The sequence below is a fragment of the Etheostoma spectabile genome, chromosome 20, assembly GCF_008692095.1.
Source record: "Etheostoma spectabile isolate EspeVRDwgs_2016 chromosome 20, UIUC_Espe_1.0, whole genome shotgun sequence".
Classification (NCBI taxonomy): domain Eukaryota; kingdom Metazoa; phylum Chordata; class Actinopteri; order Perciformes; family Percidae; genus Etheostoma; species Etheostoma spectabile.
Genome location: NC_045752.1, coordinates 16,641,994 through 16,668,315, shown reverse-complemented (window position 1 = coordinate 16,668,315; position 26,322 = coordinate 16,641,994). Strand labels below are relative to the sequence as shown.

At 39.4% G+C, this 26,322-nt stretch overlaps 1 protein-coding gene across 2 annotated transcripts in view; it reads left to right on the top strand.

Moving 5' to 3' along the window:
* alk (ALK receptor tyrosine kinase) overlaps positions 1 to 26,322 on the top strand; it is a 397,773-nt gene that overhangs the window by 275,690 nt on the left and 95,761 nt on the right. For both annotated transcript variants that reach the window (XM_032499965.1, XM_032499966.1), the window contains exons 5-6: positions 9,077 to 9,210; positions 25,456 to 25,587. In XM_032499965.1, coding sequence (XP_032355856.1) covers positions 9,077 to 9,210; positions 25,456 to 25,587 — 266 coding nt within the window. The remainder of the gene's footprint in view (positions 1 to 9,076; positions 9,211 to 25,455; positions 25,588 to 26,322) is intronic.

The window sequence follows — 26,322 nt, the reverse complement described above, 5'->3', positions numbered from 1 at the left end:
GGCATAAGTGGTGTCTTTTCCTGGTTTTAAAGGCTAAATTACATTAAAGCTATGTCATTTTCTGAACTTACCAGACTGTTTAACTGTTCTATTATTTGCCTGTACCCACTTATCCATTACATATACATTACTAATGATTATTTATCAAAAATCTCTTGTGTAAATATTTTGTGAAAGCACCAACTGAGGTGTTGGGTCAAAAATATTGTGATATTGGATTTTCTCCACATCGCCCGGCCCTAATTCAAGCCAATTACCTAACTGCAATCTACTATATTATCTAACCAACCATCATTGGCGTGGCACAGTCCATGCTTTATGTCACATGTTTTCCCCTGTTGGCAAACTCTATAGGCCAGAAATCTTTTGATCTGGTTGTGTCAAACATTAATTTCGGTGTCTCACAATGAAGAACAAGGCATGATCTGAATGAAATTGTTCAAGGGCATCACAGTTTCACAATGCCCTCATCAAGATGACGCCACATGGTTTCCCTATGTTTGACACAGCATCTCTCGTCATTCAACTTCTTAAATATCTCAAAATCTTCTTGATTGTCTATTTTTGGGCCTACTCCCACTGTGTTATGGTCGTGACCGATTTGACTTACAATCAAAAAAGGGCTACAACATCCAGATGGGTTTGTGTGCACATCCACCAAAGGAATAACAACATCTTGGGCCAAGTTTAGGAGTGTCTATGGGTGTGGAGAAACTCATCCTGCAGGACTTTTTTTTCCTTCATATCCTTGGTAAAGTTTTTTTTATTTTATTTTATTTTTTACATTGTTTGTCAATGCTCCCTCCCTGGCATACTGTCCTAAGTGTGGGCTCTGTGGGGGAAAATTGAACCACCTGGGTTGGCAGCAAGTCACTCAGATAAGCTTATCTGACAAGAGTGTAGTCCGTATAGCCCCATTGTGAGAAGCTGAGAGGACTGTTTTATAGAATTTAAGGTTAGTTATCCTGTAACCCCTGTTCTCTGATAACATGAACAGAGTTCTCACCAGAAGCACCCACCTTGCTTAAACTGAAAAAGATGTAGTCTACTCTCGAATGACGAGTGACCTTGCTTCAATCATTTTTGTGGAAGGCAAAGGGCTAGGCCTCATTGGCTTTCTATGGAAGCTTTTGAGAATAATGCTGAAAGAGCATTCCCCATAGTGAGAAATCCTAACGTGTGTTATTAAAAAAAACAGGGGTTACAAGATAATTCACCTCATGTTATATATTTGAGCTGGCTAAAAAGGAATAAAAAAAGCTCTGGAACTAACTGACTGGCCATTCATGATAGAACCGCAGATACCCACGACCCCAATATAGACACATGTAAAACAATGTACTAAATGAACCACAGTTTGTGTGAACTCACAATATAACTAGAGCTGTAACAATTCCAAGTGTTGCTGTATAATTAATTGTCTCAGATATAACTGAGATTAATAATATGTCTCTTTGTCTTACCTTGTCTCTTTCAGGCAAATTTTTAAATATTTATTTATTTTTTACTTTTTTTAGACAAACTAAAGTTGAAAGTTGAAATAGTAACAATTGAAATTAAAAAAAAAGGTGAAGGGTGGTGATGTTTATTTAATCAGCGGGGTTGTCGGGCAGGTTTCAGGCCAGAAAAAACAGGCAAGTTCAATTTCTCTAGCTTGAGGCAGCTACAGTCCAAGGTGTTTAGAGTTGATATGGCAACAAGTGACAGCTGCTGCTAGCGTAGCTTTAGCCTAAAAGATTGACCAATAATTACTAAAAAATTGACAATTAGACAGTTGTTACAGGCCTAAATATAACTGAAGTAAGTGATAGAGGAATGTAGTTATAAGATCTCAACAATGTATAGTTGCACCACGCACACACACGCACACACACACACACACACACACACACACACACACACACACACACACACACACACACACGCCAGCTGGCCAGTGTAATGCAGAATCAAACAGAATGTGACATTTGTTTATTTTTTTGTTGTGGGCCCACACATCGTTGGGCAGCGTTAAAACTCCTGCTCTTCCAGATGGCCAGACTGCCCTTTGTTCTTGGTGTTTTTCTGTTTCAGTGGTATGATTATATGCTGCCTTTTTTCAAATACTTTTTAAGTCATTACTGAAGCATGCAAAAACTTGCGAGTGATGTCAAAGTGCAGACGGGCAGTCAGCTAAAGCAACCTGCCAATCAGCCGTCAACAGCGAGATGCAGGATGCTGTTGCATTAGCTTTCTTGGCCTCTTCTGCTCCACTGCCTCTCTTCTTCATAACACAAAAATCATCATCTATAAAGATTTCATAGGTTTCCTGGTACCCCAGGAGCATTATTATGTCTCTGTAGTCACTGATGCACCACTTTTTATTACTGGGCATGCCGATGGGGCTCATTTCATTTAGAACTATTCCCAAAGTTGTGTTATGTGCTTCCTATTAACCCCTACCCAATGTAATATGGTAGACTCAGACAGTTTATTCATGTTGGAATGTTGAACAGCAGTTGTCAAAGACCTCATCTCATTACAGGTCTTTCTCAAGAAATGAACATTGGATCTGATACAACACGCAACAAAGACATTAGCGAAATCTATTAGCAAAACCCACAGCGCTGCAGACAGTTGCTCACAAAATGGAAATGGAGGTTTTTATTGTAGACCTGTCATTTATTTGATGAAAGGCCATCATGTACATCTAATACTAAGACATATAAGTCATCTGTTTCCATCAGTCTTGGCATAGCCTTCTCTGTTCCTTTCCTAATTTCTCTTATAAATTCTTTCATAGCTTCTGATCTAAGCCCTCATGGCCAGCCAATATAATATCAGTTTGACCTCTATTAATTTGTAGCAGAATTTTCTTCAGTTTTGATTTAAAACTTAAATTGAAGTTTAGCATTCCCAATCTCTTGACTTGCCGCAAGAGGATATTTGAACTTGTTGCTATGCAACACATTCTTAGGCTTAGATACTGTATATGAGGTGTCTCAAAACCACCGATAGAAGTATGTAATATTTAATGTTATATTCTTTCTGTACTGGGAATGCTGTATTTCAATCAATAGTAGCATGACAAACTGGGGTTGATGCGAGTTCTTTATACGCTATACACAGCTTTTCTTTTTCAGTCTTCAAGGTGTTCATGTCTTATTGTTGCATATACATGAGTCAAAGTAGATTTAATGGTGCACATCTGGACACTGCAAATTTTCCTACTTTTTCCCAAAAAATGTTTTACTACCTTAAAAACTAGGTTACGCGTAAACACACAAAATATAGTGATAGGTATTGAGCTGCAGAAGGAAACATGTGACAGCACATGTGCAAACACACCAGTCCGTACAGTAACACACCGGCAACATTAGGCCTGTTATTTAAATGTGCACGTCCCTGTAATAGTTTTGAATAGACATAGACTACTAGAATTATATGTCATACAATTACAGCAAGAGGCAAATTCCCAGAGTTGGCATATTGGAGGGGGCGTGTCTCCCCATCATCACTGGGGACTGATTAACCACTTGGTTGGCATTGCAGTTTTTGTGTGTATGTTTTTAGGGCATGCAAAATTGACACACTGACATGGATACCTGATGGACTCTGTTTTTTTCATCTGGGTTTGATAATTTGGTTTGAGTTACTTTATCCTGTGTAATTTGCTCTTGGCAGATTATTAATTTTTAATTTATAATAAGTTGTTTAGCACATAAATGCCATATAGCTGTATTTACCTATGACTCATATGAATAAACAATGGCTTGTGCTCGCCTTGAGTGCAAGTTTTAGTCTGCAAAATCATGTAAAAGCATCACGATTACTGTTGACTAAACCACTTTTCCCCAAGTTTATAGTGTGCACAAACTCCCATAATGAAATTGTTTTGTTATTCATTGTCTGTGCGGCATATGTGTGATGAGACCAAACTAGTTTTCTGAGAATGGTGTGTATAGGGATTTTTCGCCTTAACAAATGTTTAAAAGATTCAGTTTGGGGCAGAGGATGAAAAAAACATATTTAATTCACTTTGGCTGAACAAACACTGAATTCTGCCAAAAATATGTCCCCAATACAAGTCACCCGCAGCTTTCCTCCTCTACCCTATCGTTCCAGCTGCATTATGATGAAGCAGATTTAGCTTTCAACAGAGAGCATTCAAATATGTCCTCTTTAGTTTGGGGAAGTGGCACTCATTCAGCTGGGCCATGTCAGGCCGTTCAATCTAATCTGCACTTCTCTTGACATATTGGCTTACGCCTGTTGTGCATTATGCTATTTGACAGTCCAAATCAATGTGGCTTAAGTAGAGATCCTAAACCAGCAGCAGTCATGGCCTGCCCCCACCCAACTCCTAAGGCTTAAACCTTGCCGCCTCTATATGCAGGCCTTGTCGTTCACAGCATCATTTTCAATCAATTTCATCTTTTCCTGATGAAAAAACCCACTTCAGTTTAAAACAGCCGGCATTATCGAAAGCTATGGCAATCTGTCTCTTAGGAGGTAAAAATTCCATTACCATGCAAAGCAATTTCCATTTCTATCCCCTCCTTACTTTAATTTTACTGCACATGCATTCAGCAGGTTACCTGGACTTTAGGCATGATTGAAACCTTTTGCATTTTTATGCATTTAGGCCTAAGGATGTGAGATAAATGTCTTTTTCAATACCATACAGTACACTATATATTGTTCATACCATACACAATATAGCTTTTTTTTGTCATAACATCACCAGGTTGTGTTTTGTCAAGGGTCATTTGGATTAAACAAGAAGACATTGTAGAGTTGATACTTATTTGGAGTGAGTTAATCAAGTGACAATAAGGTAAATTTAAGAGATATTGTTAGCTTAATAAGCACAACAGAAATATGAACAGCATAATCAGTTTAAGCAAAACAACCAAAATTGCTTCCCGCTGGCCAACTGTGCTGACTGCAGGACTGGCTCCTTTCCAGTGTGTTTATGTGCCACAGCGCCCCCTTAAGGCTTAACTTAAATCTGCTGTTTCAGTTATTTTCTACATATTCATCTTCTGATTCAATTTTCCACCCGTAATTGTTTCCGGACTTCTGAACAGTGATGGAAAACTAACCAACCAAAACAACGTGATGGAAATCACTCAAGTAGAACCAGTAAACATACAACAAAGACACTTGTGTGATGTCCTAAACATCGTATTTTAGTTCCATGTCTTTCAGTGTCAAAGAAAAGTAGCAGTCACCTGCAAATCAGTTTATTTGCTAGGAAGCAAGATCATCTTTGCGGCCATCTCATGACTACAAGTCGGTCATCAGGATAAGGGAAAAAATTCAAATGTAAACTTTAGAGTAAACACAAGACAAGCTGAAGATTACTATCAGCTTTGACCTAGGTCCACAAACCCGACTATGTGGACATCAAGACCATCTCTGTGTCCATCTCCATCTTTACGTTGAAGGTGGCACCAAGGAAAGCATGGAAGAATTGAACAGTGACTGTAACTTCTCTGCTAGGCCTCCTGCTAGCCTGAGTGCGGGCGTCAGACGGTGAGCTGGGGCCTACGTGCCTGCATCGGTTTTGAGCAGGATAATGAAAGCTGCGGTGACCTTCACCGAGACTCGGCTGAGTGTTAGTGCCATTCGCCCAGTGGATTTTTTTTTCTGTGTTCCGATCTGATGCCCACACTCTGCTTTGTGATAATGAAAGTTGAAGGAGCTGAAGGGACAGCACTATAATTTCACTATAATTGTACATTGTTTGATTTCATGTGACAAATAAAATTGATTGATTTTTAAAATGTTGTTACAGAGTTTGTTTTCACAATTATTTTATTTCTGCACTTCTCATGACCTTTAATCAATTCTGTTCCTCTCCTAACCACAAACAAAACCTTATTCCTAACCTAATATTTAGTTCTAACATGAGAAAGCTTGCAAGATGCCATCTGTTCACACAAGGCAGGTATAAAGTTAGTCCTCCTGTCTGCTCCAGCCTCACTCTGACGATGTGTCTAACCAGGCCTTACAGCATTAGGAAAAAAACTCCACTTTGAAAAGAATTTGCAACACACTTCTTCATGTATTGTTTGTCCTGATTGATGAGACTCTACGCTAATGCAAACCAGATCCCACAAGACAAATGAGCTCTAATGTGGTTAGGACATAAGCATCCTACATCCTCACTAAGACAAATACACACACACATACACCAAATTAAAATTAAAAGAGCTACATTAGCCAGAGCAGAACACTAAGGGAGCATAAATGAATAGCATTATGAGATGAGAATTGTCAATAGGCAGCAAAGATTAGTTGGCCGTAGCTGTTTTGTTTTGTTTTTCTATGGTAAAAATAAAGTCGTCATGGGAGAGGCTTTCACCAAACAGTAGTCTAAACAAAGGTCAGGTGATTTTAAATAACCAACAGGCCATTAGGAAACAAAGGACCATAATGAGAATTATTAGCATCCGCATTTGGATTAGTTGTTAATATCTAATCCTCGCATGAGAAGTCTTTATCATTCATTTTAATTTATTTATTTATATTTAGGGCCGCTGTGCCTTGCATGGTATTCTTCTAATTAGGTTTAAATGTTTGAGTGATGTGCTCTGGCAGCTTTCCCCTGATCCGCTGCTCAGTTAATCAGTCCTGTGAGCGCCAGCGCAGACGTAGCGTGATAAGACATGAAAATAATTCAGTAGCCCAGAAGACTTGTGTTCATTTTTACAATGTGAGTAGATAGAGATCAGTTTTACATTGATCATTTTAGATTGGATGCCAAACAGCTCTGCCTATTTTATTATCAGGACATTGAGTATATTCAATGCCAAACACGAGTTCTTTTGTTTACACTGTTGCTCCTCTTAAGTTTTGGGCTTTACTAATCTCCTGTGTTTCATATTCATATATAGAGCATTTTCATCCCTGTTCATCTAAGTTTAAGTGTACATGGTGTTGCTGCTGGTGCAAATGCTTGCATTGCTTATGGACAAGGAGACAAACATTCCTGTGCATTTGCAATCCCATCATCAAATCATGCTAAGTAGTCATTCAACAGAAAGGTCATGTCTTAATTTGACCCTCATCTTAGCCGGTTGTAAATTCAGCAAGACCATATGTGTAGTCGGCAGTTCATTACAAGGTTATCAAGGAGGTAGTGTCAGCCCTTACCTAAGGGCTTCATTTCCTTTCTATTATAGGATATGGCAGGGAGCAGATCCCATACCGCAAAGTTGTTCTCTAAGAATGTACTGTAGTGCTATAACATCACTTCCCATCTGGTCAACACCTTCCAACCACTCTGAGCATTGTCTGCGTGGAGAGAGAGGGAACGAGGACGATCTAGTGAAAAGGGACTAGAAAGATGTGAGAGCAGTGAAAGGACAGAGGAATAGAGGGATGCAACAATACAAATAAGAAGGTAAGCCAGCAACGGTAGTAATGCAAAGCCTGTTAAGCCCGAGCACAGACATTGGAGAAATCATAAAAGCTCAGAGCCTGTTGGTGTAATGGGGACTTGTGTGTGTGCATGCATGCGTTTGTTTGCTATACACAATACTGCCCAAACAAAGCACAAAATAAACATGGTGCCAACAGAAAACAAGTCAGAATCTGGTGGGTTAGGGTTGATCAGTGAAGATGACACCTCTCCAAAGTGCTGGTGCCAGAATGTGAGCATTTGTCCACTCAGGTTACTAGTCAAAGTGCTAACTATGTCTGTCTTCATCTTGCAAGTAGAGTACGGTGGGTTTAGATAACCTTTCATTGAGACTGAACCATTCAGTAAAAGCAAAACAATGAGCTAAAAGAAGCTTGAAGGCCATGTCAAGGGGCAGAGTTTGTTGATATCTTTCAGTGGGTTTGTCATTATGAGTGAAACCATAACATGACACATTTTCATTTGAGTCAATATAATTTATTGTCAAATTGCATTAATACCAAATAACATGGCTAAATACGCCAGGCTTAACCTGATACATCAGCAAAAATTGTTCCCAACTTAACTGTGGACCTTTGGCTTTATTTATAATATTGGAACTGTATGCTAATGATTAGGTTATATAACCTCATATATATTTTTCCCCTTCTTATATATATATATATATGTATATATATATACATATATATATATATATGTCCAGGTGTGCAAAATGTTTTGTATTATAAAAATGTGTTTACAGATACATTTATAGTTATTTTCAGGAAAAATGGTAAGGTAGGGAGAAAATGTCAAACAGTGGGGCAACAGCATGATAGTTTGGATAGCAGCTGAAAAGTGTCAGATCTTAAATAGCAAAAACGAAGTTTGCAACCATGCATGCTGTGAAAACACTCCCATCTATGCACACAGTATTTAATTAATTGTGTGTGTGTGTGTGTGTGTGTGTGTGTGTGTGTGTGTGTGTGTGTATACACTGTAGAAATGTCATTAAGGAAGTTACAGTGCATGTGCTATATATGTGGTGTCATGACTGTGTGTAAAAATGAAGGGATGGGCAATAAAGGGATGGGCAAGGGACAGTGGGAGGAGAGAGAGAGAGAGAGAGAGAGAGAGAGAGAGAGAAATTGTCGATGAGCTCCGAGCCAAAGAGAAATCAGCACAATTTGCTTAATGAAATTAGGAAGAGTTAAAGCCAGCCACTGGTTGAGGGAGGACAACAATCAGTGCAGGACGGCAGCTCGCTAACACACAAGAACTTTACCTGAGTGTGTTGTTGTCTCTTGGCCACACACCTGTTCTAGTTGTGTTTAAATTGTATTCTGACTCCACACCATCCTTAAGCTCTCAAGTGAGCACCACCACCTTGCACGCTACCACCTCTGAACCTCCACTAGAACCAGGGAGTCTGGGGTGGGCCCAAAGTGGGGTCATGCATCAAAGGACAAAGGAAGAAGGGGACCCTCCCAAAATGGAAGGGAATGAGGAAGCCCCCATGTCGGCTTCCGCTGAAGCCCTGGACAGTCCCTCCTCCGAGACTTTGGGAGCTCAGGCAGATCAGGCCCGAGCTACCCTAACCCCCAACCCCCGCAGCGGATGTGGGTTTTTCTGTCAGCCGTGGTGTCTGCTGCTTGCACTGACCCTACTCCTGCTTTCTTTCCTTGGCAGCTGGGCAGTGGTCCACCTCACCCTGGGGACCCACGGAGGATCACCTTTTCGGGTCTCTGCCAGCTACAATCAGCGGAGTCCACAGGATGACATGGCCACCATCGAGCCCCACTTCACCACTAACTGCACCATGGGTAAGTTGTCACATCCATGTCAATCGTTTCAGAAGTTATGATGCTGCTTTTCTGTGTCTGAGCACTATTGACGGTTTTGTTAAATGTAACATTTTGTAGGAATCAGAAAAACAGCCTGTGGAAAAGTAGCTGAAGTTAGATAAGACTGGCTGATATAAGACTAATATTGGCTGTTTGTAAGTCAAAATTAACAATCAATGTATGTCAGTTTGGGCTTTGACTAGTTCTGGAGACATGTTATTGTAATGTTTGTCATTTCAAAGACTAAATGATCAATCAGTTAATTGATAATGCACTATTTACATTAACCTACAATTAATAATATTAGTTAAATAAACAGATCAAATGTGAAGTGGTCCAAACAAACCAATGTAGGGTGACAACGTTTATAATTCTTCTTTTATATTCAGTGCTTTGTGTTTCCTGTCACAGTTTCTGTGATATGTATGTGAACTAAATTGATCTCACATGTCTGCAGAGGGACCTATTTCCAAGATGTCAAACTGAAAATTGCACAGCTACATTCTGTGATTTTTAACTTCATTACACCATGTTGTGCAATGAAATGCGTAGACTGCTAGACTGAAATAATATCCTTCTCTGTCAACCTGGAAAGCTCCTTAAATTGGATTAATATAACTGATTCAATTTCCTGATTCAATTTGAGCTAGATGCAGAAGCACATCAACCCTTGCTTAAACATTTCAAGTGTGCATTACTGAGGAAATATGGATGAACATGAACATCCTTATTTCCTCTAAAAACAGATGTTTGGTAAGCAAAGGGATGCAACATTGTCAAACCAAGGATTGTTGTTCTTCTGTGTAAAAATTAAACATTTCAATATATTTGATATATGTCATTATATTTCAAGCAGCTAAATGTTGAAAAATGCATGCTTTTCTAAATGAGTGATTGTATTTTGGAGATGCAACATTTCAGGCATCTGTAAGAAAAGTAACCCAACCCATCTGTTTACCAGACCATGTTAGAGTCACATAAAAGCGAATTAAAAAGTGCTCCTCCAGTAGCAGGCTAAATTAAATCTTAAAATTGGCAGTAGCACTCAAAAGAGATCCCTTCACTGATATAAAGTAGCTTACACAACATTGTCCTACATTTTTTCAGAAACCACATTTGCAATAATCAGCAATGGGAGAAGTCCTCAGATCTTTCACTTAAGCAAAAGAAATACTTGGTACCAACTAAAAGTTCTGCATTCAAAAGCTAACTTAAATCAAAGTATTAGTATCAGAATATACCTAAAGAACCAAAAGTAAAAGTATACATTATGCAGAATGGCCCATTTCATTATTATTCAATATTATTATTATATGTATATACAGTATATACTGTCTAACATCACTGGATTACAATAGTGATGCATTATTGTGTTCATTTGCAGCAGGTAAAGGTGGGGCTAAATCTGTAATAATACATCATGATTTTGTAATAATAATTTGAATCCCCAAAGTAACAAGTCACTATTATTACATTTATTTATAATACAATTATTGTCAAATAAATGTAGTTGAGAAAAAGTACAATATTGACTGCCAAAATATAGTGGAGTAGAAGTATGAAAAAGGATAAAATGGAAATAATCACGTAAAGTTTAATACCTCATAATTATAATCAGTTCTTGAGTTAATGCATTTAGTTACATTCCACCACTCGCTCCAATATATTTATGATAGCATTCTAGCACAGTTCTTCCCTGTTTATTCACATCAACTTTGTTTATGTTAATATTTTAGACTACATATTGGAGCAGACTTCTTCAGTAATTTTGACTAGACAGTATAAAATGTTAGAGAGGCTTCTAGGTTTGCAGTTTATTTGTGATTTTTAGTTGGTTGAAAACATGCTTTTTAGAGCCACATGGGATGTTGTGCTGTGTTGTATCATGTCTGCATTACAGGAGGCATGCTGAATGAATTATAAAAAAAAACTCCTTGAAATTGAACATCAATCCCAGTCTCACTGCAAATTGAATGATATCAAAACAAAATCTAGGGATGCCAGATTTGTAGACATATGGAGATTAGAATCAAAATCCATACCTTCTGTCAGTATATAATGTGGCCTTACTGTAGTTTGGGTCTTATTATTTATTCATGTGTTAATTGTGGTTTCCTAAAAATTGTTGTAGTTGTTTTACAAAGAACATGGAGTGGTTGAGTTTGTAGGACAGTGACATAAGTGGTGCTACTGGACACAGTGGACACCTGGAAATATGTTCTTTTTATGTGAACAACTGTTCCCCTACCTGTCACCTATTATCCTCAGTTGCCCTGGTTTCTGAGAGATTTTGGGCAGATCACTATAACAAAAGAGTGACAGATAGACCAGAATTGTGCAAACCATCTTCAAAGTCAATTCTATTCCATTGCTTGTTATGGACGACACAGGAAGGAAGTGGGCTTAACTTTGTATTTTTCTTTAGAACCACACAAATCATCTTAAAAGAGGTGATCACTCCCCAAGGCTTCTTTTTGAATTTGAATTTGAAAGATGCACACCTTCCTGCAAATCAAATCCCTTCTCCTTTTACAGCTGCAGAATTTCTTTTAACAATGAAAAAGCTTTTGTGCTCAGCCAATTTTTGGCTCTGGATGAATGAGAAGCATCCTTCAACAGGAAAGATTTGTAAAGCTCTAATTTTTCAAATTAATATGGGGTGCTTGGGCTTTAGGTCAGAGAAGGTAAGTATAGGGAACAATTTGTCCCAGCCTACACTTAGAGAGAGAGAGAGAGAGAGAGAGAGAGAAAAAGAGAGAGAGATAATGAAAAAAGACGAGAGGGTTTAATAGAGTTTAAATGCCGACACATTCAACCCTGTCTCCTGAAAAGTGATGTTCCCGTACAACAAAACGGCATGCTCAGTTAAGTTTCCTAATTTCCTCCTCAAAAAAAAAATCCTAATTTCCAGGGACTGGCACACGTTAGGAATCAGTCGCTGTATTAACATAAATTAAGGTTTAGAAAAGAATGTGGTTTGGGTAAAAACAAGCATGTTGTTGCATAATTTAAGTTACTCTTGTAATGTTAAGCATGCATATTATGTACGTGATGCAGGTTAAGTTAACAAACTTTTTTTTTTTTAATTCAACGTTGAATTCTGGTTTCATACGGGGCACAGACAGCGGTCTCATCCGGTGTTTGTTTGGCCCAACTATCCGCTCCGACCTCCTCCCGACGCAGACTTTTGCTGACTTTTATTAGAAACATAATTGTTATACATCAAAGTGTAATCTATGTGCATTTCCCTTGAAACATAATTGAGAATGCGGTCTTGTTGTATGGGAATGGAGTTTTTATGAGACAGGGCTGACACCTTTTCATATTTCTAATGTTAAAATTTTAAACTAAATCCAGTAGTTCCTGAAGTCCCTTCCTCCAATCATCCCCAGAGTCACTTTGCAGGAGGAAAGCCACTGATAGAAGTGCAAACAAAGTAAAACATAAAAGTACCTGAAACACACAAACAAATCAATATTGTATTAGTGATTCTCCAGTAATTCTTTGTCTAACAGATCGGAGTGGGTGCTGTTGCTCATGCAAATCCAGACTGATTTTTGTTGGACAGTGTCTAATTGTTCTCGGCACTGGGTTCGCTATGTTCCTCCTGCCAGGCAGCACAAAAGCTGAGACTAGTAGAGAGAAAAAAGTACGCAGACATGCTGTACTCTCTTCAGGCACCACCTGGTTCTCCCACTATACACATCCCACTCCCAAACTAAGTCCTAATCCGTCTCGGCACGCTCGCCATGTGGCCTCACCTCATTTTGCGGTGTTCTAAACCTCCCCCCTCTTTCCCCTCCAGCACCTGTCACAAACCTGGGCTCGAATTACCTTCCTTCCTACCTAGCACAGAATGTGAAGGCAGAGTGCTTGATTAAAGCTCTTACAATCAGTCCCTGGTAAAAAAAAGTTGTTTGCTTTATTTGTTCCAGGCCCATGCACTCAATATTAGCCAATTACTGCTATTAATGACCTGTATTGTCAGGCTTTTTTTTTGGGGGGGGGGGGGGGGGGGGGGGGGGATACAGTTGATACAGTTTGATCAAACTTGGGTTTGAATAATTGCAGTTGTTTAGTCCCAAAGTCTGTGGAATGAAAATGTTCTGTATTTCTCATTGATACAGTTGCGTAATGTGTGCAAAGCATGATTCTTTCTGAGGATTTTCAAACCAGAGAGACAAAAACACGCAAATAATTAATTTAATTTCTAACCTCACGTGGGGCATTATTACTTGTTGCATGTCTGCCTTAAGATATACAATATTATCAGCCACAAGTCATAATATTCTCCACTTACTTTTAGTTAATTCCAACACATCAGAATCCTGTACATCAATCCAGCCTTAACCAGCTCTCCTGTGATCTTGAATCTGATTTGGAGATTTGACAATGTCCATTTCCTCCCTTTTAGTTGTTTTCTTGAGCAGAAAGGCGGCGATTACTCAAGCCAGTGAGGTGCGAGGGAGATTTAGTCAATACGGGATAAATAAATGGAGCAGTGTCTGACTTCTTTCTCCATACCCTTCCACTTTAATTAACTCATCAGTCACTGGGCCAACAAGCAATCCAATTTGCTGCCCCTAAAGTGACTTGTATGGTTATATGCCTATCTCTAAAACTCGTCCTCCTGACAGGAAGCTAGAATTCCTCTGATGGTTTTGGCATAGCCGTACAGAGAACGTAATTATTCAAATGCAGCAAACCTGTCAATGACCATCCACAGTTTCTCATCCTGGGAGTAAACAGAGACTACTGTGATGACTGACAAACTCATTACCAGATTGTGTCAATAGCAGATTTGACTTTGCCTCTGTTATAGTGCTGTGGCATGGCAGAAGGTCACATTTGCTTTTACACTGACAAAAATGTTTGCCCACTGAAGAACATATTCGTATTTGCGCTCATGTATTACCCTGCAAACTGTCACAATTCATTTTACCAATTGGACATGTAGGCAAGGCAGCGGTGTACCCTGTGGGAATTTGAACCAGTGACCTTCTCTTCCCTGGCCCATTTCCCTAACCATTACACCTTACTGCTGCAGGCCCTTAATGGAGCGTTACGGCGAGTCCATACTCTGCGATTAGGTACACAGCAGCGTGAGGGTGTCCCTAGGCCCATCAATCACACACGGCCCTGTGGAGGCAATGAGGGAAATGGGTTTGGAGAGAGCCAGTGGAGTGGACAGAGTGTTGGACATGTTGGATGGATGGGTGCTAGGGTGTTAGAGAAAAAAAGAGAAAAAAAGAAGCTATTCAGTGTCATAGCGTGGTACTGAGACTCACCTTTAAATGCAGAACATTTCCAGCATAAGCCTTAGATTGAATTTTAAATTTCATTTTGACTGCATGAATAAAATAAATTCATCCCTGGAGTTCTTGTTATTGGGTAACAAGTGCAGGCTGATAAAAAACAAAAAAACTAATATGTACTGTATATATGAATGAGAACAAAAGAATGTCAAAATTGAAAAACATTTCTAAAGGGATGAGGGCAGTGGCCCATAAGGATGAGGGAGTATGAGTGATTTCACTGTTTCATTCAGTCTTAAAAAGACTCATCAGCTCTGCCAGTGCTCATCAGTCCGTAGATAGACATGTTCAGACTGAAGAATGTCAATCAGTTGTACAGAATATTTCAAGCAGTGTGTTACATTCATTATTATTATTATTATTATTGTTAATATTGTTGTTGTTGTTAATAATAATGAACTTTATTTATATTGCACCTTTAAAAACAGTTACAAATGGCTTTACAATGAAAACAGAACAGATTTAAAACATAAAGACAAACTTAAAGGCAATAAACTAAACCCATAACCAAAGACAGAGTAAAACAAAACTAAAATGCCATGAAACATGAATCAAATCACTGAAAAGCAATAAAAAGGGCAGGGTGTTTTTAGGGTCAATAAGAGATCTGATGAATATTGTGCGTTGGGGTCTGTCAGGGCTTTGTAGGTAATTTTATAATATCTTGAAATCAATTCTTAAAGTAACAGCCAGTGTAAGGAAGCCAGGATCAGTGAAATGTAATCATGTTTCCCAGCCCAAGTCAAACTCCTGGCAGCAGAGTTTTGGATGAGCTGGAGGCTGGAGAGGGATTAGTTGCTGATGCCAGAGAGCAGGGAGTTACAATATTCTCATTGACTAGTTACATGGATAAAAGCGTGGATAACAGTATCTAGATTTTTGGTGAGAAAAAAATTGTCTAGTCCTCAAAATGTTTCTGAGAAGATCAAAGCAAAATTGGACCTAATGTTTTGTTTTCCTCTACAAACAAAAACACTTCCTGTACATAGATTTTATGATCTTGGTACAGGATTTACCTCTTGCAGTGTCCATACTGGATCAGCACCTTATTGATATTTCAAACTGATGAAGTAAACCTTTGTGCTAATTGGGTGCATTTCTGCCCCCATAAATGGTATTAAAAATATATAAAAAAAGAAGAAGAAAAAAGACATAATGAACAGAAATAAAACCGGTCCCCCTCTGCTTTTGTATCTGCCCCACTGCCTTTAGATGACTATGTTACTAATTGACACTGATTAAGCGTTCAACATTTGCATATCAGACATTATTTCTACCAAAGGAGTGAGTGTCTCCCATCACCAATTACATTGTACTTCATTGGTTTTGCTTCATTGGCATTTTGAATTCTTAATTGTTGGGGTGGTTAAATGTTTGGAAATAATGTCAAATAGTGTTCCTAAAAGAAAAACAGCTATATGTCTGCTGCACATGACAAAAACATAATCACAGTATACCATTTAATTAAATTCAGGGCACAAGCTACCTATCAAACAGTAGTGTTCATTTTTATTTGAAACCTAATTTTGTGAAAATGCTTGGGGTTAATTTTTGAAGCTCATAATAATTGTAATAAGGAGATTTGTAAAACTGTAATATTTACTTTTTATAATGATATGTTAGGTATATGTTAGGTTGGTTATGTGAGGTTAGTATCAGAGCAGATACAGAACTACTATATTGGAATGGTGCATCAATTTCAGGATGTCTTGGAGAATCTATTCTCCACTTGTTTTGGACACAAATACCAAGTTACATGTTGATTGGCTATCTACTATCCATTCACTTATGAATGGAAATTGAAATCGTTGTTTTTGAACATCTACAGTAACAGGGCTACCTCATGCACTAAAATCCATAGATGTAGGCCATGTTTAATTAACAACTCACATCTCTGAAAAATGAAACACTGCTTCTGTTCGGATCTGGCCACAAGACCTCATCAACATCTCGGGCAATGTCCTCGCAGCCTAGGCATCGGGGAGAATATCGCTTTGTGTGCCGAATCCATCCTTGTTTTGATCCCAACTCAATGTCTCTGCATGCTTCTTCTGCAAGCAATGGAAGAGACGTGGTTGCCGATCACATTCTTTCCACCTCCACGGTGAAAAGAATTCTTTGATTGCATTCAGAAAGGGGCTGTAAGGGGGCAGGTATAAAAGTGGGAATGGTCATTTTTGTTAAACCAATCTCGGACCAGAGCAGCCCGGTGGAAACTAACATTATTCCAGATGACAACAAACCTGGGCTGCTCTGGTCCATCCTGCACAACCACATGTAGTGCATCTAGAAATGCAATGATCTGTCCTGTATTGTAGGGACCTGTAGTGTCACACTGCCTAGAGACATTTACCAACATCCCTTTGTCCAACTACGCTACAGACCCGACGCCTGGTTTTGGCCAGATTGAATCCTGCCTCATCCACATAGATGAACTCATGGCAGTTCGGCGGCATCAAAATCCAGAACTCTCTGTAACAGAAACTATTGAATAGAGTTACTGAAAACACATACAGCAACTACAAGCTACAGGCAGGGCAGGTGGCATTATACACCCTCATTCTCACATCACAATATAACGTATTTGTGAAGTGAAGTGACACATACCTGCACATACTCATGGTGCATATCCTTGACCTTGAAACTTCTCCTCTCAAATGGCACCCTGTACAGCTGCTTCATTCTGAAGTTATGTTTCTGTAGGATGCAACTTAGTGTAGAAATGCTCACCCTGGTGATATTGTTGAACACATTTGGATTTTTAATTATGCGTTTTTGCGACTCACAAAGTTGGATTGCATAATTTTCTTGCATCATTTCAATGATGGCAAGCTCTTGTTGTTGAGTGAAGAGCCGTTCCCTTCCACCTTGAAGAGGTCGTCCAACCTTTCTGTAGAAAATGCCACCACAAGATGTTATTGGTTAGGTTCTTTTTCACATACTGTACTTTCAAAGTTTACACAGTATTGTAACATGACAGTGGTATCCCTTTACATACGTCACAGCACTACCCATTTTTGTATAGTACAGTTACTGTAATAAAGTTATACCGTAGTATGATACAGAATATTGTGACACATACAGTAGGTACAGTCAAGAGAAAAAACTTGAAGATATACCTGTTCTCCAGTTGGAATGTCCTTATCGATGCTATTGTGTAGCAACTGAGGTTAGAGACTCTTTGCCCTGCCGCCCTCATGGACAGGCCATGATTCATCACATGGTCCACCAGAGTAGCCCTGATGTCATCTGACACACGTCTCCGCACTGGTCCTTGTCTTTGTCCTCGTCCCCTTCCAAATCCGATTATTCTCCCTCTTTGTCCTCCTCTTACTCTGACTCTCATTGTCTCCATGCTTGCAAAGTTCTCAAAATGGCTTACCTGAGGCCTATTTGTAGTGCTAAGGTTCAGACCAATAGCTGTTCTGTTTTCTGTGCGATTGTTTCGGGGTGTATATGTAAGTGCCTACAGTTGCCAGATGAGTTTTGCATTTTGAATAGAGTGTTTTCCCCAAAGATAACTGGAGATTTTGTTTTTGAACAAAGTGTCTAATGTAAGAGAAACGTGTGTAGTGTTTTGCAATATATGTGTTACAAAATTGCAAACAAAGTGCAAATTTGATGGTTACACTGTGTTTAAGGTAAGCTAAACAAGGTTTAGGTATTGAGGCTTTGGTCTAAGAATTCATTTTTAGTGTTTAAGCATAGGGCAAAAACGGTAACTGTAACGTGGATTTTACTGTCTGCGTGTGGGCCTGGATAAAAAAGAACACAACTAAAGTATTTTTTTATCACAAAATACTTGTTTTTATATACCGGTACTTATTATAACTGAGATGCAATATGTTAAAATGAGACTCTTAAGGATCCTTGAGCGCAATCAGCAGTGTATCTACATGCCATATTTACTTGGAGGTAATTTGATGGATATTTGTATTTTTGTTGTTTGTTTTTTTGATTGCGCAGGATTCTTTCGTGCCCCTTACAAATTTGATGTAGGTTGACATTGTTGTCCCAAAGAGAATGTCCAATGACAACTAGTAGGAGCAAGTAAAGTAAAAAAACAGCAGATCAATTAACAGAGGATACAACCTGCCGAGACAATGCCCTATCTGGCAGTACTAAGCTTCATCACATTCTACCTCTAATCTCTGGCCTTAGGCCTTTCCGCAAGCAGCAGCCCCTCAAAACAAACGGGGTTTCTGCTGCAGGCATCTTTCCAAGGCAATCTACGCAGGCAGTTTCATTTTAAGATATTGAGCAAGTGTTAAATGGCCCAGGGCACCAAGTAGAGTATTCCCAGCATACATATGCCAAATGGAACAGATGTCTAAATCAACCCTGACCTGGCAGGGAGAAGGAAAGTTCTGGATGTTATGGACTTAGCATCATTGAAGAAAAGTCGGTCATTAAGTTAAAGCAATCCTATAAATCTTATTTTATTTTGTAGAAGAGATATTTGTGCGAAGAACTCTGGCATGAAATACTTATTCTGGCCGTTGATACACTTCTACCCATTTAACTTCAAATGACAGGCTTAACTGTGTTGTAAACTGAAGTCTGTCAGAGATATTTTTCTGTAGGGAGCTCTATTCCATGACCTTTAGTGACTTCGATTCACAACTCGTACAGACTTGACAGATTTTATGTCCTTAAAGGAGTATCTAACGGATCCCAATGCCTGCTGAAATAACCATCAAGTCAGAGATGTTCACAAACCCATCATTAACAAACATTTTTGTGCCTATCGAGGGGTAAAAATCATAGTCATTAATCCGTCTGAGATTAAGAAATCAATGACACATATGCAATCCTTCATATTCAGAACAAAATGTAGTGCAGTGAATGATTTCCTGTGTGACATGGATCCAAACCGGCTCCCCTGTAATTAAACCATAACCCTATGGAACATCAAGGACAGGTTTCCACTAAGAAATCAAAGCCCCCCCAGTATGATGCGGATGGATTTAAACAAAGGCTAGTCTCTGCACGACCACTCCATCTGTGGGACAGATGGTTTGATGTCAAAGCTGCTCTGTTTGCTTTGTCAATTACTTCATACGCAAGTATGAGTAAGATAGAGAGAAATGATAATGCACAATGTGAATGTTGGTCTTTTGCATATTTCAAGGAAGCAACCACACAATGTGCTGATAAAAGTAGAAGTAGCATAAAGGATCATTCCCACCAGTTTCAATCTTGGTATTACTGTCCTAAAACATAGATAAGATTATTGTCATTATACTGATGCAAGACAATGATACAACAAAATTGCGATGGCCCTACCGGATAGTTTTATTTACAATATAAAAGAAAGTCAATATCATTGCAGTGCTCAATGTGCAAAAGTGTATGAATGTATGGCATATAGAAATATTGCACAATAGAGAGTTTAGTCAGTTGGGGGAATGATATATGTATATATGTGTTTATGGGTGTGTTGTTGTGGGTGCATGGGTGGGTGGGCCTGGTGTCATCAGCAGCTTGACAGCTTTGGAGAAGAAGCTGGTTTTTAGTCTTGTGGTGCGTGCCTGTTTTGTATTGCAAGAGAGTAAAGCAATTTTTCATAATAAAAAAAAAATCATGTACAGTATGTGTAATATAACAGTGAGTATATCACATGAACAGTATACTCATTTAATCCACACAAAGAAGCACATTACATCTCTGGAATGTAGATTAGACATTAAAGGTATTATTTCATTTTCTATCTCGACCAGTTTGCTCTTGTGTGTGCTGCTGCCTCTCCAGCAGGGAGCATGACAGATAGTGATAGTGATTGGGCAAAGCTCTGATCAATCGAGCCTGGCTGTGTGCAGTTAATTGAATTCATGAGCGAATACTTCTTGTCCTGTCGACTGTCTCAGTTGCATCCATCTTCAGCGCCCTAGCCCCTGTAAATCTCCATGAATGTCTCCAGATCCAGCCTTCAGTGTGGTGGCTAGATAGTGGTGCTGTCCTTGGTCCATTGAGGTTTTCTTCCCCCATGACAGAAAGCAGTCCTTTATCATGCCGTGAGATGAAAGAATACACAGTAACAAATGAGCAGAAAAGAAAAAAAATGTGTTAGCATTATTAGACTCAATGAAGTCTGTGAAGGTTTTTGTATTAGCCTTTGTTTGTAGTTTCCACTCTTTTCCATTCTGTACACGCAGGAGCACACAAGCAGATTTCCAGCCTGGCACACGGAGGACATTCAGGATACGACTGACATGCTTGCTCATCTGTAGGAAACAAAAGCCATATCAATTTCAGTACAAGTCTACCCTCTCTATTGACCAAGACTGTGTTTTTGCAGCTCAATTTAAACAAGGGCATGTCTGTCAAAATTCAAATCTACTCTCAATGTCCACCAAACCATAGCAAAAGTTTTATTCAAATGGCCAGACAAACTGCTTTGCATGAAATCTCGCCCAGTGAGACATCTATCAGTGGAATCTTGATATGCATGACACTGTTATGCAAAAATGGGAGGTGTTGTATTGATAAAAAGTGTAGTGTTTAGGAAAAACACATGTCACCATCTTTGTACCTGTGCATACACCAAAACCATGATACCTTGGTTCGTGCCAATGTTTGCTTCAATGACCTAGACCAAAGGTTCCACACAAGAGTGTTTCATCAGGTTGTCAGATTTTGTATTTTTGCACATTCTCAAGACAACACAAAACATTGGGCATCTCATCTATTTTCAGGCTACATTTTTTAAGTAAAGCATTCCCTGAGTTTCATCCTGCAGATGGCATTAATGAAAATTGAAAAGCTAGTGTGACTTGGCTGGTAATTTGATCAAAGGGATTTTCTAAAGAGGAAGAGAAAAACTCAACTTCATGCTCAACTGACTGAGAAGAAGTAATTTGCGAGTCCATTCTTTTTTTTTTTTATTGGTTTGTATATCATTCTGTAGTTTTCCCACGTTGCTTTTGTACAGAACAGTAAGTTAGATGGCGGTTGTCATGGCCCCATGTTTGGCGACGCAGACAGGAAGCTGAGCAATGTACTGCTGACGGTACAATAGAATTACTTTGATTAGTTGTTGACTTATAACAAATAGTGGCAATCCTAGTCTTTCCTAACCACAGACTGTTGTTGATAGCTAAAGTTAGCTAAATTAGCATAGTCATAATTCTATAGCCTAACTTAAGTTCAAAATATATGTGACGTACCTGATAAATCCAGTCTTGAGCCGATGCACTGACAAGCAAAAGCCCTTCTGTCTTTGTCCTACTAACTGTTTAGAAAAAAGTTGTATAGTTTAAGGAACCTCACAAGCTGTAAGAATCAGTCTTTCGTTCATTGATTTGCACTGTGTCGTTCGCTTAGGGAAAAGTTCAAGACAATTCAACTTTAGCAGCAGAAACAAACGCAACGTTTGCGCCTGCTTGTAATGTCACCTGTCAGATTGCCCGTGCCTCCTGAAAAGACCTTAGACCTTTATTCACCCTTTTCCTGAAAGGCTCTGTTTTTGTCCTTGTCTCTTTATGCACTTCTTCCGCAAGAAGCCCAGTCTGCTTACATTGATAGCATTTACTAACTTGTTGATTGTTAAGCAATTACCCACTTAAAGTTGTCAACAATCAAATCTGGTAACCTAAACATTGTAGATGGTGACTGATTCTCTTCTGACTCTTCACTCCTTCCTGACGTTTAGACAAAAGCAGCAAGGCTTAGCCGTACAGTGAACAGCAGGATGTCTGTCTCATTGTCTCAACAGAAGATCAATGCCAGTTTCGACCTGCAACTCTGACAGCGATGTAGCTGACAATATTTAGGAATAAAACTTTTCGGATTTGTTGTGAAGAAAGCTGAAATGAGATGCTGTTGATCAGATATAAAAAGAACCAAGAACAACAGCATCTGAGTTGCCATGTGTCAATTTGTGAAAGCTCCTTTTTTTTTTTACAGCATTTATTTCCTTGAGACTGAAATGCAGCGTCTTCAGCGAGCTCTGAATAGGTTTGCATTGCTGCTGCATGAAAGGTTTCTTTTAGTGTCTTGTCTGGCGGATTGTTTAGTTTTCTTACACCTTTGTACATTTGTCATTTACACTTGAAACAATATTCCTTTTTAAATTGTCAGCAGTATATCAGATACAATAGCTCGTTACCTGATCTAAATGAGCTCCACAGCCCCTCCTGCACAGCTGTTTACATTATATTAGTGAGTGTTTTATACCTACCTGCTTTTTCTAGCCAACATGTCTTTAGGAAAACTATTCTAAGCTTTGAGAGTTTTCAGTTGTGTAATGTAAATAGCCATGCCCAGAGACACTAGTTGTTAGCCATTTAGCTGTATCCAGGTAACTAGATTCCCATGTTTTGCCTATCTTTTTTGTTTCATTTATTTAGCGGCTGCTGTGCTCTCTCCAGTCACCTCTCCAGCGCCTTGCCACTCATACATCATTCCCCTCACAAAGCCGAACCAACCCCCTGAGCACACGGATAACAAAACTCACTTACTCCCACAGGCAATTCATCCCCCACTGACCCACTTGTTTTCACAATCTGACAAGTGTGATTTAAGAACTGCGTTAGGCCAGGAGTGCAGCGGCCATGTCTCACTGCTTGAGGAGCTTAAAGTTCAGTGACATCGTGAATTTGATACTTTTTTCTCCACTGTCATCAAACTAAGATAAATCGATGAATTTACATACCTTGCCCAAAGGTTTCAGCCTACTCTTGCTAACTTTTTTTTCTTTCTTGATAAATCGTTCTGCTTGGGGTGTCAACATTATACAGAGAGGAAGCCACTGAGCATGGATGCATAATGCATGTGCGGCGCATGACTCCAAAACCCATAGCCAGACCACATCTATACCCACCCGCTTGGTCATAAACAAACAAGCCTCACCTTATTTGAATACAAATGGCACTTTGTGGTCTTTGGTATGTCATATGTGTGAGACTTTGATTAAACATGCGATCATATGGACCATCCGCAGCCTTTAGTTCGTAAAAATACAATTCATAGTGTGCAAGCACAGCATTGATAAAAACGGGTATTCATTATCAAAAGTCATCTACTCTGGCTAAAATGTTTTTAAAGAACTTGAAATGGATTATTCACTGACATGTTAATGTGTCTCTCTGCAGCCATTAAGGCCCTGCCACAATAGTGAACTGTGGGAGGCCCCTAACTAATATCTTTGTGTCCAATAAAATATGCCACCCCCTCCTTCTTATCCATTGAGTAGACTGTGCCAGTTTCCCACTGGGGGCTTAGGGTTTCTCAACCAAAGTGAAAGAAAGGAGGGAAGTGTGCTGTGAATCATGCATAGCTATGAAATGTTTGCCCTCTATTGCATTATAACTGACATGCAACTACCACACAAGAGTGGCCCTAACTAGTCATTACTAAAACAGAGTGCTTTATTTGTGTGATTAAACTTTTTATATTGCAATTTACTTTTGCTTTAGTTTGAAGTTACAAATTCTACCTAACACATTTTAAATTCTATTACACTCACAGATTTGGCCACATGAAAAGGATCGCTTACTGGCTGATCTTAAATTGTACCTGCAGCAAACCTGCTAAAGCAGGCAGCAACATAAGCAATATGTGTCATTATCTGCTTGAATTTATCCATAATGGTACATTAGTTGACGTCAGCCATAATTACTGAGTTGTTGTCTGGAAAGCTTGGCAAGCTAAAAGCAAGCAACACCAAGGTACAGTCGTAATATTGCGGATTAATGAGGCTTGGCATTTACATTGTTTGTTTTGTTTATTTCCTTCTGAGACATAATTACATCTTAAATGTTTTTGTGTTGATTTATTCTGTACTTTGTCTCGTCCCACCACATCTATAAGCGTGTCACCCTAACGTAAGCCTGAGGCTGTGAAATGTGGTACTGAAGGTGTATCATCATGTCACACAGATAGTAATGCAAACAGAGAACAAAGAGTACATTTATTACCATCTTTGTGTTATAATTAGTGTGCTATTACCGCCTATCTTGTGAGCTTAGCTAACAGCCTTTGCTCTACGCTGTCTGTCCCGTCACGGTTTCCAGCCTTGTCAGATTTCCGACTCCCAAGTCCGTCTGAATGGAGAGCAAATCTACATAATACAGATCAAGGGCAAACTACAGTAAGCGGGGGCCGTCACTCATGATAAGAATTACTTCTCCTTTTTTCCACATGAGAAAGGGAGAAAAATGAGATCCCCATCAGCAGACAGTTGTTTCCTCTTTGCTGTTTTGTTCTTTTTACTGTGATCAGCTACTGATCACAACCTGGAGATATCACCTCTCCGATTTGCATAGATATGCAAAGGTCCCGGGTTACAGTTGAGTTGTTGATACCGGTGAGATCAATTTGTGTGTGTGTGTGTGTGTGTGTGTGCGTGTGTGCGCGTGTGCGTGTGTGCGCGCGTGTGTGCGCGCATGGGTGTGGGTGCCCGCGTGCCCTACCCCTGTGCTACCTGCGACAGTATTTAGGTCACTGTTTATGCTGCTTGTGTTCTTTGTCTGATGGATATGCACTGTATTCAAAGCCAGATGCTTATGCAGCCTGGGCCAAGTTATTTATGATGGTACAAGCTGCCTGTAGATGTCATACAGGTTTTACAGTCAGGGGTCAGCCATTGTCACTGACTGATGCACTTTTATGTAGCAACTGTATATTTTTATGTAGCAACTGTATATTTTTATGTAGCAACTGTATATTTTCTACTGTTTGTAAGTTATGTTTTCCCTGAGCTACTGATTTTTGTTTTGTGTCCTACATAAACAGTAAATCTTGCAGTTGTGTTCAATAAGTTAACTTGAAATATAATCCGGGGCTAAACACAGATTTTTCTGTTGTTCAACAAGCACATTTTCTAAAAGGTTTGCAAGAGCTACTGTAACAATTACTCTGTGAAGAGACATTAATAATAACAAATGTCTCCCCCCCCCCCTTTGTCCAGCGTCCTCAGCCGGCCCTAACGTCACACTGGAAGGCCAGTACCACTGTCACCAGGGACCTGGGATCCCACTGGACAAACTGTGTGACTTCAGTAGAGACTGTCCTCTCGGTGATGACGAAGGAGACCTATGTCGTAAGTACTCTGTGATACAGGAGCACAGCTGTTGATAAGAACGTGCAAGAAGAAAGCTCACTGTCCTTAACTGCCTTAAACTGCTTTTATTTCTGCATCAAAAGTTGGTCAGCCAGAGCAAGTTGTCTTTAATGACGCCGTTACATCCTGCCCAACAGAGCAACAACTGATCGTCTGCACGAGTTTTCCAGACAGAGATGCGAGGGGTAAAGGCAGAAAAAAGACAGCATAGCTATGCTTGGCTAGCATTTCTCACCCTTGACATATTCCATGGTTGTTATTTCTATTTCTTTGCACATTTGTTTCGCTTTTCTCGAGGCCTAGGAGGAACACTAGCCAAGTGTGCTGACATCTTATTCATAAGTGAAGTCCCTCAGGCCCTTGCGTGCACGCATGTGTCTGTGAGGCGAGGGTCTTTTTTTAGTCCCAACTGCATGCATTTTTACATTGTCTTCACGATTATAGATACACAGTTCAAAACTGTTCCTGTAATGTTTTTTTCATCTTGTAGTTTTGTAGCAGAGTTTTTCACCCATTTTAAACTTTACTCCTGCCCACTGTGCAGGTCAGCCTCCTATACGGTGTTTATTAAAATGATGGCTGCCCCCTTATGCTTGTAGTTTGCTAACTATGGGAGCTGAGAGATAAAAGTTTAACGAGAGGGTGAAAATCTCAGCCAGGTGCATCCTACTGTGTCTGTGTGTGTGTGTGTGTGTGTGTCTGTGTGTGTGTGTG